Raw genomic sequence first — 16,653 nt, 5'->3', positions numbered from 1 at the left:
CCTGCTCTCTGCAGCCCCGGGGAGGTCAGGGGTAGGAGGAGGCTGCAGTAGAGCTGAAGGTGGGAGGGACATCTGGGGATAGAGAAAGAGAGACACATGGGGACTGCCCTGAGAGGGCAGGCGCTGTCGGAGGGAGAGGGGCCACATTCCTGTCCTGCCCACGTGGGCTGGGTGCTACCCCTCTAGGGAAGGGTCTCCAGCATGGCTTGCCCACAAGTTTTGGCAAAGATAGTCCGTGTGCGCCCCTTCCAGATCCCACGGCCCCCTTTGCTAACTGGGCCTTGGGGCTGACAGTGAATTGATTTGAGGCCACAGGAGGAGACTGATACCAGGCCTCGCCCTCCCGCCTTTCTCATCCATGTGAGTCCTAATAGAGCCCAGGACAGCTCTCCCTCCAGCCCAGAGGAGGGGCCTCTTAGATGGACTCACACAGACGGGGAGAGTCTGGAAGGATCTCCTGCAGCTGGTGGCCAGAGGTCAGCCAAGGATGTGACGGTGACCCTGGTGGAACCCTGTGGACAGGCGGGGGCAGGCAGGCCGCAAGGGTGGGCTGTCGGGGAGTTTGTCTCCGAGTCCTTCTGTGCAAACTGTGGGAAGGAAGACTTTTTCCTTGAATATGCAAAAAGAAAGCAGCAGTCCTTATGCTGGCCAAGAACTGCCGGTCAAGAGAAAAGTGAATTTCCGTTTCCAGAAGTAGGGCTACAGGCAAGGGGGGGCTACAGGTCAGGTTCTCACTGGCCCACGCTGGGCACAGCGGTGCAGGACACTGAGTGGGAGCAGACTCCTGGGATCCCAGGAATGTCACCTTGTTTGGCGCCCTCCTCCTCATTTCCACTTCACAGATAAGGAAACTGAGGCCAGCTGGGAGGAGGCACTTTCCCTTGCCGAGGCCCAGAGCTAAAGGCAGCAGATGCGGGCTGTAGCCCCGGAGCCCACAGGGACACCTGGGGCCTCAAAAATGAGGCCTGGGATGGCTGATCTGCTGCGGTAACACAGGGAACGGCTTTAGATCTGGGCATGCAGAGGGACCGAAGATGGCCTGTGTGAGCTCGTTCTACCAGATGAGGAAGGCAGGCGTGCCGGGCTCAGGTGGTGCGCGGGGCAGGTGTGGCTGGGAGCCAAGGTGCTCTCTGGAGGTGCAGCTAGAGATCCAAGGTCAACCCTGGAGGGGCAGGCAGTTCCTGGTTTCTTTCTAAACATTAGCCTCGAAACTTCCAGAGTTAACACTGGAATCGCGTTACATGTTATTGAGCCTCCAGTCTGGGGTGCTGCATGGACCACATTGAATGCCCAGGGACCCCGCTGGGCAGATAGAAGGGTGTCAGACAGGAGCATGGGGTCAGCCCGGCTGGCCTGCAAACTGCAGATGCTAGAAGACCTGGCAGGTGGGACCTCCCGTCACCAAGCAGATCTCAACAGGCCTCTGCTTCTTGGTGGAATGTTCTGGTACATTGGCAGTATGCACTGGGAAAAGCCACCTGTCCTCAGGCCATGTCCCTCACACAGTCTCATTTTCCTCCACTTCTGAACCCTTCTTTCCCACCTCCCTGTCAAGATACGCCTTGCCGGGACTGGGCATCCTGGAGTTCCCTGCTTGGCAGAAGCCCAGAAAGGCCCAGACGAACCCTGCCCCTTGGAGCCGCCAACACCAGAGGGACAGAAGTGGGGGCTAAAAAAGAACTTAAGGCCAAGCGCAGCACTTTGGAAGGCTGAGGCAGGCATATGACTTGAGGCCAGGAGTTTGAGGTTAGCCTGGGCAACATGGCAAAATCCCATCTCTACTAAAAATACAAAAATTAGCTACGCATGGTGGCTCATGCCTGTAGGAGGCTGAGGTGGGAGGATCGCTTGAGCCCTGGAGGCCAAGGCCGCAATGAGCCATGATTGCACCACTGCATTTCAGCCCAGGTGACAGAGCGAGACTCTGTCTCAAAAAAAAAAAAGAACTTAAACCTTAGCGGGGCAGAGCTGTGTGCAGACCCTCATAACTAACACGCCTAATAACCATACCACCTTGCGAAACTAATCCCTCTTCATTTGTAAGTAACTCTCCCCCACCCCGCCTTTTTTTTTTTTTTTTTAACTGTTAGAAGCTTGCAGTGTATTTTTCTGCTCAGCCATGATTTTTTAAATTAGTGTGTTAATAAATGTGTTGCCATGCTAAATTGAATCTGTTTGAAACGTACCTGCATGCAAACTATTCAAGGGCAACTCAAGTTTTAGCTGCTCTGTGTGTGTTGTGTATGGGAGTCATCTGAAGTGTTTTTCCTGTGTTGTTCACAACCGGTTAAGCCCCTGGGATAAAGCTGATTAAAACTGGGATTCCCCAGGCTACCCCCATCCCGTCTGTTAGCCAAATTCCAAGCTCTTCCCAGAGAAGCGCCCCAGGCTTGTGCCCACTGGCATTCTGCTCTGTCCGGGTGAGTAACTCATATTTCTTTCTTTCTCCTTTTTTTTTTTCTCCTAAACTTTCCAGGTAAAAGTACACCTGTAAGCCAGCTTGGTTCCGCAGACTTTCCCGAGACCCCCGATCCATTCCAGCCACTCGGGGCTGACAGCGGCGACCCGTTCCAAAGTAAAAAGGGGTTTGGGGACCCGTTTAGTGGAAAAGACCCATTTGTCCCCTCCTCTGCAGCTAAACCTTCTAAGGCCTCTGCCTCGGGCTTTGCAGACTTCACCTCTGTAAGTTGAGTCCTCTGCCTCCGGGCCACACCCCCTCCTTCCGCTTGCAGCTTCCCTGGGATTTTTGTCTCTTTTTAAAGGCAAACCTCCCAGCTTCTTTAGCCTCTTGGTACCTCACACTCTCTGTCCCTCGCGTTATTTATTCTACACTGCCACTTCTGTAAGAAAAACAGTTTCTCAATAAAAAAAAAAAAGAGCCGCGGTTTTGATGCTCTGTCGTAAGGGCACGTTTTCTTCCAGCAGGGAGGCGGGACGTATCTGTCCTTCATGGTAGATTCCTTGTATTATTTCTGTCGCACCGAGGCTGTTGTGTTCACTGGTTTTTGGAAGCCAAGATGTCAAACACTTCCGAAGTATGAAAAAAAGACTGCAAAAGTTACATTAGGGTTCTGCTGTCCCCAAAAAGCCCTTTGTGCACAAGTTCTCATAGTCCCGCCCCGTGCATTTTGTGCCACAAGTATAAATTGAAGGACTTTAGGCAGATCGCAGCAGGGAAGAGCATTTGGAAGTTTTTTTTTTTTTAAAAAAAAAAGCTTTTAAATGTTGGTTACCAGCTCCAATGAAAAAAGAAATCCAGTCTAGAACGGCCACTCTGAAAGCCAAAACAAAAAGAGCTCAAAAAAGCTGTTGAACAAAGTTTAGTGCCTTTTCAGAAGCAAATCCGGGGATTTTGAAAGCCTAGCTTTGTTTTTCTCTGTGTGAAAAATACTCCAGATTGTAACATGCCGTCGCTTCAAGGAGTTTTTAGTAGCGTCCTTGATACATGAAAATCTTGTTCTCTGAAAGCTTCAGGTGTTGTCTGCCCAGAATCGGTTTTATTGTGTGTGACGCACTCGCTTTCTTCCTTTGAGCTTGTTAGTTCCTTCATCATTAGGTGTGAGACGTGTTATTTATAGATGCTCCGACTCCTGGGATGGCTCTTTGAACACAAGCCCTGCCATGCCAATGCACAGAAAGCACCCGATTTGTTTCTGAGCCATCTTGATGATCTCCACCGTGCACAGCTATCCTATGGCTTATTTATCAATTATTTATTTTAGCGACAGGATCTCGCTATGTTGCCCAGGCTGGACTGCACTGGCGCGATCAGAGCTCACTTGTAACCTCGAATTCCTGGGCTCAGGCAATCCTCCTGTCTTGGCCTCCTGAGTAGCTGGGACGACAGGCGTGCAGCACCACGCAAGGCTGATTTTTAATTTTTTTGGTAGAGATGGGGTCTTGCTGTGTTGCCTGGGCTGGTCTGGACCTCCTGGCCTCAAGCTGTCCTCCCACCTTGAAGTACTGGGGTTACACATGACTGGCCCGTGTGGCTTATTTAGGTCTCCCAAGACCCTGACCTGTTTCTGGCTCTTGGTGACCTGTAAATATTTCACAACTGTAGTGAGTTTGATTTTGTTGACCCTAGATGCGCCCTGAGGGTCTATACAAAATGGTGACGTTGTTAATAAAAGCCAGAAACAAAACCTGCTTTATCTAGAGTTTCTTGAATAGCTCTTCATTTATTTTCTGGTGGAAAAATCTTAAATGCTGATTTAAAGAAAATAGAACTCTTCACACATGACTCAGGTACTCTGTCTTGGGTAGGGAAGAGTTAGGTAAGTGGGGTGAATGGCAGCTTGAAGAAATGACTGTTCTCTTTCTGAAATTCATAGTTCTATTTCCTGTGACCCCAACCCCCAAAGGGCTCGTTTTTTCGAAAACATAAAAAAAAAAAAAAAAAACCACCCAAGATTTCAAGGTATCATTTGGCTTAGCATTTCTGGTCGTTCCAGAACAATTGTTAACTGCAGTTTTAAAACAGCGCCAGCCAGTTTATCACCCTCCCCTCCCGGTGGGAGAGCAAATTCCACCCAGGCCTGGGTACAGCCCTGCTGTTTTCTGGGTTTTTTTTCACCTAGTTTTTTGGTTTTTACATTTTCAGAGATGGGTCTCACTCTGTTGCCCAGGCTGGAGTGCAGTGCAATCACAGCTTCGCCGCAGCCTTGACCTCCTGGGCTCTAGCAGTCGTCCTGCCTGAGCCTCCCATGTAGCTGGGACCTCAGGCACACACCACCACATCTGGCTAATTTTAAAATGTTCTGGTGGAGACAAGGTCTCACTTTACCACCCAGACTGGTCTTTGAACTCTGGGCTCCAACGATCCTCCTGCCTCGGCCTCCCAAAGCGTTGGGATTACAGGCATGAGCCCCTGCACCCGGCCTGTTTTCTGTTTAAAATCACTTTTCCCACTGCAGATGCCCCAGTTTTTTCCAGAGGAAATGATCAGATAGTGTACTTGAGCCACTCCGAAGGGATGGGGTGAGTGAAGATAGGACCCTTCATTGTTTTTGCTTGTCCCCTTGGGTCATATCATTGTCCAAAATCATCCATAACCAGCCCCCTCTGGGGACTCGAGGCGTCTCTCCATGTTCACGGCATTCGGGGGCCCAGCCAATAAGCCGGTGGGTTCTGGGTCCGCTGGATCTTGAGTATTTGTGCTAACTTAGAAGAGGGCACAGCTGCTTCCTCTGGTTTGGATGATTCCACTTCCCTGAGCAAATGCCGAGAGGGCGTCTGACTGCCCGGCAGATTGGCAGCGTGACTCTTTCGGATGTTCTGAGACTGCTGTTCAGGGCACGTTTTCACCTGTGCAGGAGCAGCCCAGTCCACGATGGCAGTCAGGGGGCCCAGGTCACCCGCACCTCACTTGTAGAGGTGGTGCCCCGGCTGGGCCTCTCCAGAACCCTCTACTTTACAAGCCCCAAATTTCCATCAATGGGTTATTTGTGCGTGTGGCTGTTCCCGGGAGCCCTCTTCCCTCTCTGGTATTTCTTTAAAAGCAGGCCTTTCTGTCTCAGGCAAATGTGTGTATTAGGAAGTGGCATTTCTAGGTTAGCAGAACGGTTCTTTTGGAAGTTCGAATTAAGAGCAGTGCAAATATCCGATCAGCTAGGCCATGCTTTGAATTAGTGAAGGAGTTGGATGCGATCTCAATGTCAGAGTAAGTGAATGAATAGGAAGTGGCTAGGCGTGTCCTGCACATGGTGGGGTGGAAGTGCCATCAGACGCCTTGGAGTGCCGGTGTCCATTCCTAGTGAGGACAGGTGCCGCGTGCCTCCCCAGGCCGTCCCATCGCTCAGTGTGCTGAGCCGTCTGAACTGCGGATTTCTAAGAGGCTGCCGAAATGAACCACTTACTTGCTTCTGAAAATGAACTGCATCCTGAGTGGGCAGACCTTGGCGAGGGTGGTGTATCCCGCCTCTGCGGTGTCTCGGTTCCATGGTAGTGCCAGAGGGAAGCAGAAAACAGAGCCGGTGTGAATCCCAGCCACTATTGATTTTGCATCAGCCACACCCACAGGCATCCAGATTCTGGCCCATGTGACCCACCCAGGTCTGAGAACTAGAAGGTAGCCCCGTCCAGGGCTAAGACAGCAGACGCAGAGGGAGCCGCGGAGTCCCCTTTCCGGAGAGCTCTCGCAGACCTCACAGCTCAGCGTGCCTCCTCAGTGCATGCTTGCAAGTCTCCGTAGTGGATTCGTGAGCTGGCCTTGAACCAGTCAACTCTGAAGGCACCGGGAACTTTCCTACTGAAAGTTCCATTTGGAAACACAGATCCCTCAAGCAGAAGGCGCTTCAGTGACACTCTGCGACACGGGGGTTCAGCGGGGCCAAAGAAGACCAGGGGCCTGTGGTTCAGACCCAGCAGGCTGGTCACTTGGCCGTTCCAGGCTTTGATTTGGATCCGGGCGAATATTACCATCAGCTCTCACCCACCCTGTCCTCAAGGCTGGGGGAGGGTGAGGTCCCCGTCAGCTGCGCTGTCTCCCTCCCACTGTTGTCAGCAGCACCATGGAATAATTTCCACCTGCACTTGTTTTTTCCTTGTTTTTCTCCCCATGAGGTGTTGGAAAATTCCCCAAAGTGGGGTGGAGGGGGGACGCTTATCTGTGCCCATGGCGGTGACACAATGGCAGGAAGGGAGTCCGACCTGGAGACTCATCAGACCCCCAAGTGTTTAGCTGGGCAGTGCCTCTGTAAGAAGTCAAGACTCAGCCCTTCTTCTGAGAGATGTCCTTCCTTGATACTGACACTCCGCCTGTCCCCCATCTGGGTCCTGAGGCCAGCTAGAGGGAGGCCTCCAGGGCTGCGCATCCTCCTCACTGCCACATCTGCCTCCCAACCAGGTTTCTTGCATCCACCCGCTCCTGCATCTGGCCCAGTCCCCCCAGCCCTGCCATCTGGCCCTCGTCTCTCCCAAGCCCTGCTTATGCCACCATCAAGCCATGAAATATCCAGACGCCGCCAATCTGATCACCCAACTCGCTCACCCACGGAGCTTCCACAGGGAAATCCCAGCTCCTTTCTGGGGCCCATAAGCCCCTCCTCAGTCTGGCTTATCCCACCCCATGCTTTGTCCTGGCAACCCCAAGGTCGGGCACTGAGCCTCACACCCCGAACCTCATGGGGACGCATCCTCCCTGTCAGTTTTAGCCGGTATCCCACCCTCCGGCCTGGGGGAAAAAAGTGTAGAGTGTGAGCCACCCCTTCCCTGGCCTCAGCGTCCCCAGCTGTCAGAGGGATGGGATGACAGCGGGCCCACCCCCAGGTTGTCACACAGACATGGTGCTGCGTGTGGTGGAGAGGCCGTAAGTGTTCCTGTGTGCTTCCTTCCCCACCCTCCCGGGGGAGTCTGCAGGGCCCTCCTCAAGAGCCTGGGTCCTGGATTGTACTGGGATTGTTTGTATATTTCTGCTCCCAAGGGCTCCTGGGGAAGAGCCACCGCATGTGTTATCTTTAGTGTTACTCCAGCGTTTAGCAGAGAGCTGGTCAGAGGCAGTGCATCGCAGAGAGATGTTAATAAGGGAATCCTTTTAGTCCCTAAGCGGTAGCAGCTTTCCTGAGGGGGCCGATGATGCCAGTGACCTCTCAGGGAAGTCTGGGACATGGGGACCCACCCTGGGGGAGGAGCTTGTAGGATGTGGCTTTTCTTTTCATAACTAAAGTACTTTGAGTTGTTTGAAATCACCTAGCTCAGCATCAAGATGCTTTTCTCCCTTTTTAAAGTTCTTATTTTAACGGAACATTTTAGAAAAACACCCCATGGATAAAAACTTGACTAAATGGCAGTGTAAATGCCACAGCTTTTGTCAATATTCTGGGAGAAATCGACCCTCAGAGCCGGGCGCGGTGGCTCACGCCTGTAATCCCAGCACTTTGGGAGGCTGAGGCGGGTAGATCACAAGGTCAGGAGTTCAACACCAGCCTGACCAACATGGTGAAACCCTGTCTCTACTAAAAATACAAAAATTGGCCAGGCGCAGTGGCTCAAGCCTGTAAACCCAGCACTTTGGGAGACCGAGGCAGGCAGATCACAAGGTCAGGAGCTCGAGACCATCCTGGCTAACATGGTGAAACCCCGTCTCTATAAAAAATACAAAAAAATTAGCTGGGCATGGTGGCGCATGCCTGTAGTCCCAGCTACTTGGGAGGCTGAGGCAGGAGAATGGTGGGAACCTGGGAGGCGGAGCTCGCAGTGAGCCGAGATTGCTCCGTTGCACTCCGGCCTGGGTAACAGAGCGAGACTCCGTCCCAAAACAAAACAAAACAAAAATTAGCCGGGCATGGTAGCACACCCTGTAATCCCAGCTACTCAGGAGGCTGAGGCAGGAGAATCCCTTGAACCCGGGAGGCAGAGGTTGCAGTGAGCTGAGATCGTGCCACCACCGCACTCCAGCCTGGCAACACAGCGAGACTCCGTCTCAAAAAAAAAAAAAAAAAAAAAGGGGGGAAAAGAAAAGGACCCTTAGAGGGTCTCAGCGCTCTCTGGAGCATGGCCGGAGGTAGAAATACCGCGTTCCCAGAGTGCAGAATTGTCTGCACCGCGGGGCTTTAGAGCCATGCACACTCGAACTTCCCCATCTTTGCACCTCTTGGCCACCAGCGTCAAGGGCCTATCCTCACTTCTCTACGTGGGGCAGGGTGGCTGGTTTTTCTGAGGCCCAGAGATCACGGTTAAGGTCAGACTCAATCATGCATCCCGTCCTCTCTGCCTTCCAGATGGGGGTCCTGAGCCAGGCTTGCACGCCCACTGGGCCCAGCCAAGACACGCTTTTCCCCTGCACATCGGACCCTCCGCTGGGTGGTGGGCAGGACCCTGTCCCCGTCCCACGCATTCCCTGCCTCCCTCCAGCCTGCAGGTCCCAGCCCCTGGGCCACATCACCCACTCTTCATTTTTCCTTTGCAGTTTGGCAATGAGGAGCAGCAGCTGGCGTGGGCCAAGCGGGAGAGCGAGAAGGCGGAACAGGAGAGGCTGGCGCGGCTGCGGCGGCAGGAGCAGGAGGACCTGGAACTGGCCATCGCACTCAGCAAGGCTGACATGCCTGCCGCCTAGGCGAGGGCCGTGTGCAGGCGGGACAGGGCACGGGCAGGTTCCAGAGAGGGGGCAGTGCAGATGTCTATATATACACATACACACACCGTCGCCACCGCACTCCAAGGACCGGGACTCGGGAGCTCGTTCAGGGTGAGCAAACTGGCTGTAAAACCTGGAAAGGTCACATCTCCTGGGGAAGCCCTTATGGAGGCCTTGGCCACCACTTCTACAGGTCCATCTCTCCACTGTGCCATCCCCCCCGGGGCTGACCGCCTCCCGCTCTTGCTCTGGGAACGAACACAAGGCCGGTCAGTCGAGGAGAGGAAGCACCCAGGGCCTCCCCGCCTCCTCCCTACTCATAGCTGCAGACATCCCCGCCCGCCCTCCCACGCATCAGTCAGACACTCCCCCAGTGGTGTATGCATTCGTTGTATAAAATGAAGTTTGAATGATTAATATAAAATATTTTAATACAAAACAAGAGAAGCTTCTTTAATCTCTGTAAACATTGTTTTCCCTGCATGGGTATCTGGAAGCAGATCAACCTTGCAAAAATAGGTGGAGCATTGTTCTTTAAATCTTAAGTTTTTACTTTTTTTGTGTGTAATTTTTTTTTTTTTTTAAATTTAAAGAGATGGGATCTTGCCATGTTGCCCAGGCTGGCCTCAAACTTCTTGACTTAAACAGTTCTCCTGTCTCAGCCTCCCAAAGTGCTGGGATTACAGCCGTGAGCCACCAAGCCCTGCCCATTTTTGTGTTTTAACCAACTTTATTTTTTAGGACAGTTTTAAATTTGCAGAAAAATCACAAAGAAGGTACAAAGAGTTCCCATAAGCCCCTTAGACAATTTACCCTTAAAATTTTTTTTGAGACAGGGTCTGAGCTCTGTCACCCAGGATGAAGTGCAGTGGTGTGATCTCAGCTCACTGCAACCTCTGCCTGCCCTCCGCCACTAGGGCTCAAGTGATCCTCCCACTTCAGCCTCCCAAAGTGCTGGGATTACAGACGTGTGCCACTGTGCCTGGCCAGTTTTAAATTTGCAGAAAGATCGCAAAGAGAATACGAAGAGTTCCCATAAGCCCCTTGGAGAATTTACCATATTTTTAACATCTTACGTTACACATTACTTACATCCCGATTAATGAACCAATACGAATTCATTATTATTAACTAGAGTCCACACTTTATTCAGAATTGCTCTGTTTTTTGCCCAGGTGAGGTGGCTCATGCCTGTAATCCCAGCACTTTGGGAAGCCGAGGTCGGGGATCACCTGAGGTCAGGAGTTCAAGACCAGCCTGGCCAACATGGTGAAACTGTCTCTACTTAAAAAACAAAAATTAGCTGGGCGTGGTGGTGCACACCTGTAATTCCCGCTACTCGAGAGGCTGAGGCAGGAGAATCACTTGAACTCAGGAAGTGGAGTTGCAGTGAGCCAATGTCGCACCATTGCGCTCCAGCCTGGGCGACAAGAAAGACACTGTCTTAAAAAAAAAAAAAAAAATTGCAGATCGGGCATGGTGGCTTGCACCTGTAATCCCAGTACTTTGGGAGGCCGAAGTGGGTGAATCATTTGAGGTCAGGAGTTCAAGACCAGCCTGGCCAACATGGTGAAACCCCATCTCTACTAAAAATATAAAAAATTTAGCTGTGTGGTAGTGGAGCATGCCTGTAATCACAGCTACTCAGGAGACTGACGCAGGAGTCTCCCTGGGAGAACCTGAAAGGTGGAGGTTGTGGTGAGCCAAGATCGCACCTCTGCACTCCAGTCTGAGCCAAAGAGTAAGACCCTGTCAAAAAAAAAAAAATCTGTTTTTCCCCTTAATGTCCTTTTTCTGTCCTAGGATCCCCTGTGACATTCAACCCTTACATCTCCTTAGAATTCCCTGGACTGGGTGAAACCCCGTCTCTACTAAAAATACAAAAATTAGCTGGGCGCGGTGGCAGGTGCCTGTAATCCCAGTTACTCGGGAGGCTGAGGCAGGAGAATCACTTGAACCTGGGGGCCGAGGTTGCAGTGAGCCAAGATCACGCCACTGCACTCCAGCCTGGGCGACAAGAGTGAGACTCTTGTCTCAAGAAGAAAAAAAAAAGAATTCTCCAGGCTGTGTGAGTTTCTCAAATGTTGTGTGTTTTTGATGCTCTTGACAATTACAAGGAGAACTGGTCAGGCGCTTTGTAGAATGTCCCTCCACTGGGATTTGTCTGATGTTCTTCCCATGACTAGGCGGGGAGCTGGACTTGGGGGAGGAAGACCACAGAGATGAAGTGCCTTGACATCAAATCACATCAAAGATCCATGTCATCAACACAACTTACATGGCTGGTGTTGACCTTGATCCACTGTACATAGATTTATTTTTATTATTTTATTTAATTTTATTTTGGGACAGAGTTTCGCTCTTGTCAGCCAAGCTGGAGTGCAATGGCGCGATCTCAGCTCGCTGCAGCCTCCACCTCCCAAGTTCAAGCAATTCTCCTGCCTCAGCCTCCCGAGTAGCTGGAATTACAGGCATTAGGCAACACACCTGGCTAATTTTTTGTATTTTTAGTAGAGATGGGGTTTTGCCACGTTGGCCAGGCTGGTCTCGAACTCCTGGCCTCAGGCAGATTTATTTTTAAAAAGCAGTTTTTCAACCTCAGATATTTTGTTACATAGACTCGTCTCAGGGCAGTAATTCATGAGATTGAAAATACAGGGCCCGGTGTGGTGGTTCACACCTGTAATCCCAGCACTCTGGGAAGCCGAGGTGGGTGGATCATGAGGTCAGGAGATCGAGACCATTCTGGCCTCGTGAAACCTCGTCTCTACTAAAAATACAAAAATTGACTGGGCGTGGTGGTGGGCACCTGTAATCCCAGCTACTCAGGAGGCTGGCAGGAGAGTGGCTTGAACCTGGGAGGTGGATGTTGCAGTGAACTGACATTGCGCCACTGCACTCCAGCCTGGTGACAGAGCAAGACTCTGTCTCAAAAAACCAAACCAAAACAAACAAGCCAGGAGCAGTGACTCATGCCTGTAATCCCAGCACTTTGGGAGGCCAAGGTAGGAGGATAACTTGAGGCCAGGAGTTCAAGACCAGCCTGGCCAACATGGTGAAACACCACCTCTACTAAAAATACAAAAAATTAGCCGGGCGTGGTGACAAGCACCTGTAATCCCAGCTACTCAGGAGGCTGAGACAAGGAGGATCGCTTGAACCCAGGGGGCAGAGGTTGCAGTGAGACAAGATCGTGCCACTGCTCTCTAGCCTGGGCAACAGAGCGAGACTCTGTCTTCCAAAAACAAAAAAAGAGAAAAAAGAAAATCCTCAGGAAAAGGAAGAGAAAAAATACCGGCCATCCTTTAAGTGGAAGTGGATCATCATAAAGGTCTTCCTCATCATCTTCCCATTGAGTAAGCCGAGGAGGAGGAGGAGGAAGGCTTGGTCTAGGGGTGGCAGAGGTGGAAGAAAATCCACGGACAGGCAGGGCACAGTGACTCATGCCTGTAATTACAGCACTTTGGGAGGCTGAGGCAAGTGGATCACCTGAGGTCAGGAGTTTGAGACCAGCCTGGCCAACATGGTGAAACCCGTCTCACCTGAAAATACAAAAATTAGCTGGGTGTCATGGCAGATGCCTGTAATCCCAGCTACTCGGGAGGCTGAGGCAGGAGAATCACTTGAACCTGGGAGGCGGAGGTGGCAGTGAGCTGAGATTGCGCCACTGCACTCCAGCCTGGGCAACAAGAGCGAGACTCAGGCTCAAAACAAAGAAAATCTGCTTACGACTGAACCCACCTGGTTCAAACCTGTGTTGTTCAAGGGTCATCTGTAAACCCTAAACTGAGGTTTATGGTGGATTTGGGCGAATGTAGAGATTCCAGACCTTTGGTAATCCTCCTTTTCCAGGTTACAGACCCTTGAGGGGTCCCTGCTGTCCCGGAGACGAGGGTGTCGGGAGGGGACGCTTCCTTGGTGCCCATGGAATGGACTTGCTTTGTAGATCGGGGGACCTGGTGGGGCCTCATGGGCTTTGTAACTTCTGAGATGCCCCTAATCTCTGCAAAAATGAGCAGCTTCCTGAAAGTGGTCATGGCCGGAGGCAATTCCCAAGACTTCCTTCCTCCTGCAGGAAAACCCAGAGTGCTTCTGCCATGACAGATCCCTTTGGAGAAGGCGCTGAGTCACCTCTCTCCAGGGTAGTCACAGCTTTGGCACCATTTGAAGGAAGGTGAGGCTCACACTCTATATTTGGTTGGGGACTTCACAGTTTTCACAGCGATTCAACTTCCATTATCTTGTTGGAAACTCAAAGCAACCTTGTAGATGAAGAGGGTGGATGTTAGCCCATTTTCCCGATGGGAAAACTGAGACTCATTCCCTGCAGTCATTTGCCCAGAGCTCCGAAACCAGCCAGGGGCGGAGGCTCATTTTGCTGATTTGAGAAAAGAATTGAGGGTTTCTTAGAAAACTTGAGGGTTTCTAGTTTCTTGTTGTCTTCTGCTTATTTGCATATTCACCGTACCCAGAAGAGGCAGGTGGTGAGGCTCTTGATATCCTAGAAATGGAAAACCATGTATTGAATTAGGAGCTCTTACCCAGCGGATGGGATGTTTTTAGGGAAAGCAGTGAACCCCTGAATGCACATTTGCGAGTTTTTTGTTTTTTTGTTTTTTTGTTTTTTTGTTTTAATCGGAGTCTTGCTCTGTCTCCAGGCTGGAGTGCAGTGGCGTGATCTCAACTCACTGCAACCTCTACCTCCCGGGTTCAAGTGATTCTCCTGCCTCAGCCTCCCAAGTAGCTGGGACTACAGGCATGCACCACCATGCCTGGCTAATTTTTGTATTTTTATTAGAGATGGGGTTTCACCATGTTGGCTAGGATGGTCTCGATCTCTTGACCTCGTGATTCACCCGCTTCAGCCTCCCAAAGTGCTGGGATTACAAGCATGAGCCACCGCACCCAGCCCTGGTTTGTTTTTTTATTGTATGTGGGTTTGCAGATTGTTCATAACTCTTTATCTTTTTTCCCCCCTTTTTTTTAGAGATGGGGGTCTCGCTCTGTCACCCGGGCTGGAGTGCAGTGATGCAATCATAGCCTACTGCAGCCTTGGACTCCTGGGCTCAAACAGTCCTCCTGCCTCAGCCTCCTGAGTAGCTAACCACACCGGCTAATTTTTTTATTTTTATTTTTATTTTTTATTTATTTTTTTTTTTTTGAGACGGAGTCTCGCTCTGTAGCCCAGGCTAGAGTGCAGTGGCCGGATCTCAGCTCACTGCAAGCTCCGCCTCCCGGGTTCACGCCATTCTCCTGCCTCAGCCTCCCGAGTAGCTGGGACTACAGGCGCCCGCCACCTCGCCCGGCTAGTTTTTTGTATTTCTTAGTAGAGACGGGGTTTCACCATGTTAGCCAGGATGGTCTCGATCTCCTGACCTCGTGATCCACCCGTCTCGGCCTCCTTTTTTATTTTTATAGAAATAGGGTTTCACTGTGTTGGCCAGGCTGATCTCCAACTCCTGGCCCCAAGTGACCCTCCCGCCTCGGCCTCCCAAAGTGCTGCAGGGACTACAGGTGTGAGCCACTGTGCCCAGCCACCATCTGATTTTTAAAGAGGTCCTCAGACGCCTTAAAAAGTTAGAAGCCAGTCTCAAATCCTATTTCCTTCCTTCCCTGCTACACGCACACACTCCCCTGCTGTGTAAATAATCAACATCAAATCCACGAATCCAACCCCTCTCCCATTGGCGCTCTGTCTCTTCCACGGCAAAGGACACTCACGCCCTTTCCTGAAGAATAGAGTATCCAATTGGAACAAAAGTATGATGAAAATTTCCGAACATAATAGTTGAAGAGAAAAGGACAGTAAACACCCCCACCCAGTGTCAACTCTCATCCAGATTTTCCACCTTTGCCGCATGGCTGTCTTCCTCTGCTCTGGAGAAGTGCTTTAGAGCAAGTTGGAGTCAGGATGCCATTTCGCCAACATGCCCCAAAGCGCACGTCACTGAGACGTGTGGTGACTGACATGCTACGTATACTCCATGCCGAGGTCGCGTCTGAGAAAATGAACAGTGACCCCTCCTTCTAGCCATTAGATCTTTCAGATAAGAAGCAACTTTTGATTGTTTTTTTTCAAATAGTTTCTTTCTCTCTCTCTTTTTTTTTTTTTTTTTTTTGAGATGGAGTCTTGCTTTGTCACCAGACTGGAGTGCAGTGGTGCGATCTCAGCTCACTGCAACCTCTGCTTCCCTGGCTCAAGCAATTCCCCTGCCTCAGCCTCCCAAGTAGCTGGGATTATAGGTGTGCCATGACACCTGGCTTATTTTTTGTATTTTAGTAGAGATGGGGTTTTACCATGTTAGCCAAGATGGTCTCAATCTCCTGACCTCGTGATCCACCCCCCCCCCCCCCCCCCCCCCCCCCAAAGGTGGGGGTTCTGGGCGGGGGGCCCCCCGCCTGCCTTTTTTTTTTTTTTTTTTTTGGGAATGTTTTTTTTTTTTTTTTTTTTTTTTTTTTTTGAGGCAGTTCTTGTCACCCAGGCTGGAGTGCAGTGGCACAATCTCGGCTCACTGTAACCCTGTAACCTCTGCCTCCCGGCTTCAAGTGATTAACCTGCCTCGGCCTCCCAAGTAGCTGTGATTACAGGCATGAGCCACCACACCCAGCTAATTTTTGTATTTTTAGTAGAGATGGGGTTTCACTGTTAGCCAGGCTGGTCTCAAACTTCCAACCTCAGGTGATCTACCCACCTTGGCCTCCCAAAGTGCTGGAATTACAGGCGTGAGCCACTGCACCCGGCCCTTTTTCAAATAGTTGCAATCTAGGGTTGGTTGAATCAGCAGATACAGAAACCTCCAATACAGCAGGCAAGAGGCAACTTTTATTTTATTTTTATTTCTTTATTTTTAGAGAAAGGGCCTTACTCTGTCACCCAGGATGAAGTGCAGTGGTGCGATCATAGCTCACTGCATCCTTGACCTCCTGGGCTCAAGTGATCCTCCCACCTCAGCCTCTCAAGTAGCTGGGACTAGAGGTGTGCACCACCATGCCCGGGTAATTTAAAAAAAATTTTTTTTTTTTTTAGAGCTGGGGTCTCGCTATGTTGCCCAGGCTGGTCTCAAACTCCAGGCCTAAAGCGATCCTCCAGCTTTGGCCTCCCAAAGTGCTGGGATGACAGGCGTGAGCCTATGCACCCATCCGAAAGAGGCAACTTTTTTTTTTTCTTTTAGAGACAGAGTCACGCTCTGTCACCCAGCCTGGAGTGCAGTGGTGTGATCTCAGCTCACTGCAGCCTTCACATCCCGGGTACAAGCGATTCACCTGCCTTAGCCTCCGGAGCTGGAACTACATGGTGGAAATACCACCATGCCAGGCTAATTTTTGTATTTTTTGGTAGAGATGGAGTTTTGCCATATTGCCCAGGCTGGTCTCGAACTACTGATCCACCTGCCTCGGCCTCCCAAAGTGCTGGGATTACAGGTGTGAGCCGCTATGCTTGGTCACAAGAGGCAACTTTTGACTGCAACCCCATTGCGTTTTGCCTCCCAGATTGTAAGGAGCCATGTCCCCTTTGTGGGCACCCTCTACTCCGCATCCAGCAAGCCAGTTTGGACTGGTGTTCAACTGGAATTCAA

At 51.0% G+C, this 16,653-nt stretch overlaps 1 protein-coding gene across 4 annotated transcripts in view; it reads left to right on the top strand.

Annotated features, from left to right (window-relative positions):
* The window catches only part of EPS15L1 (epidermal growth factor receptor pathway substrate 15 like 1), a 119,778-nt gene extending 110,260 nt beyond the window's left edge, over nt 1–9,518 (top strand). For 2 of the 4 annotated variants that reach the window (XR_003116882.1, XM_025367454.1), the window contains 2 exons: nt 2,477–2,682; nt 8,909–9,518. Coding sequence is in view for 3 of the 4 variants with exons in the window: in XM_025367454.1 (XP_025223239.1) it covers nt 2,477–2,682; nt 8,909–9,055 (353 nt within the window). In the remaining variant the exon portion in view is untranslated. Of the gene's footprint in view, nt 1–2,476; nt 2,884–8,908 lie in introns of those variants that run through there. The other 2 variants (XM_025367456.1, XM_025367455.1) reach the window with 2 other exon arrangements.
* The last annotated feature ends 7,135 nt before the right edge of the window (nt 9,519–16,653 follow it).

Source organism: Theropithecus gelada, chromosome 19, assembly GCF_003255815.1.
Source record: "Theropithecus gelada isolate Dixy chromosome 19, Tgel_1.0, whole genome shotgun sequence".
Classification (NCBI taxonomy): domain Eukaryota; kingdom Metazoa; phylum Chordata; class Mammalia; order Primates; family Cercopithecidae; genus Theropithecus; species Theropithecus gelada.
Note: the sequence above shows the minus strand (reverse complement) of the source record. Positions and strands in the feature narration are given on the sequence as shown.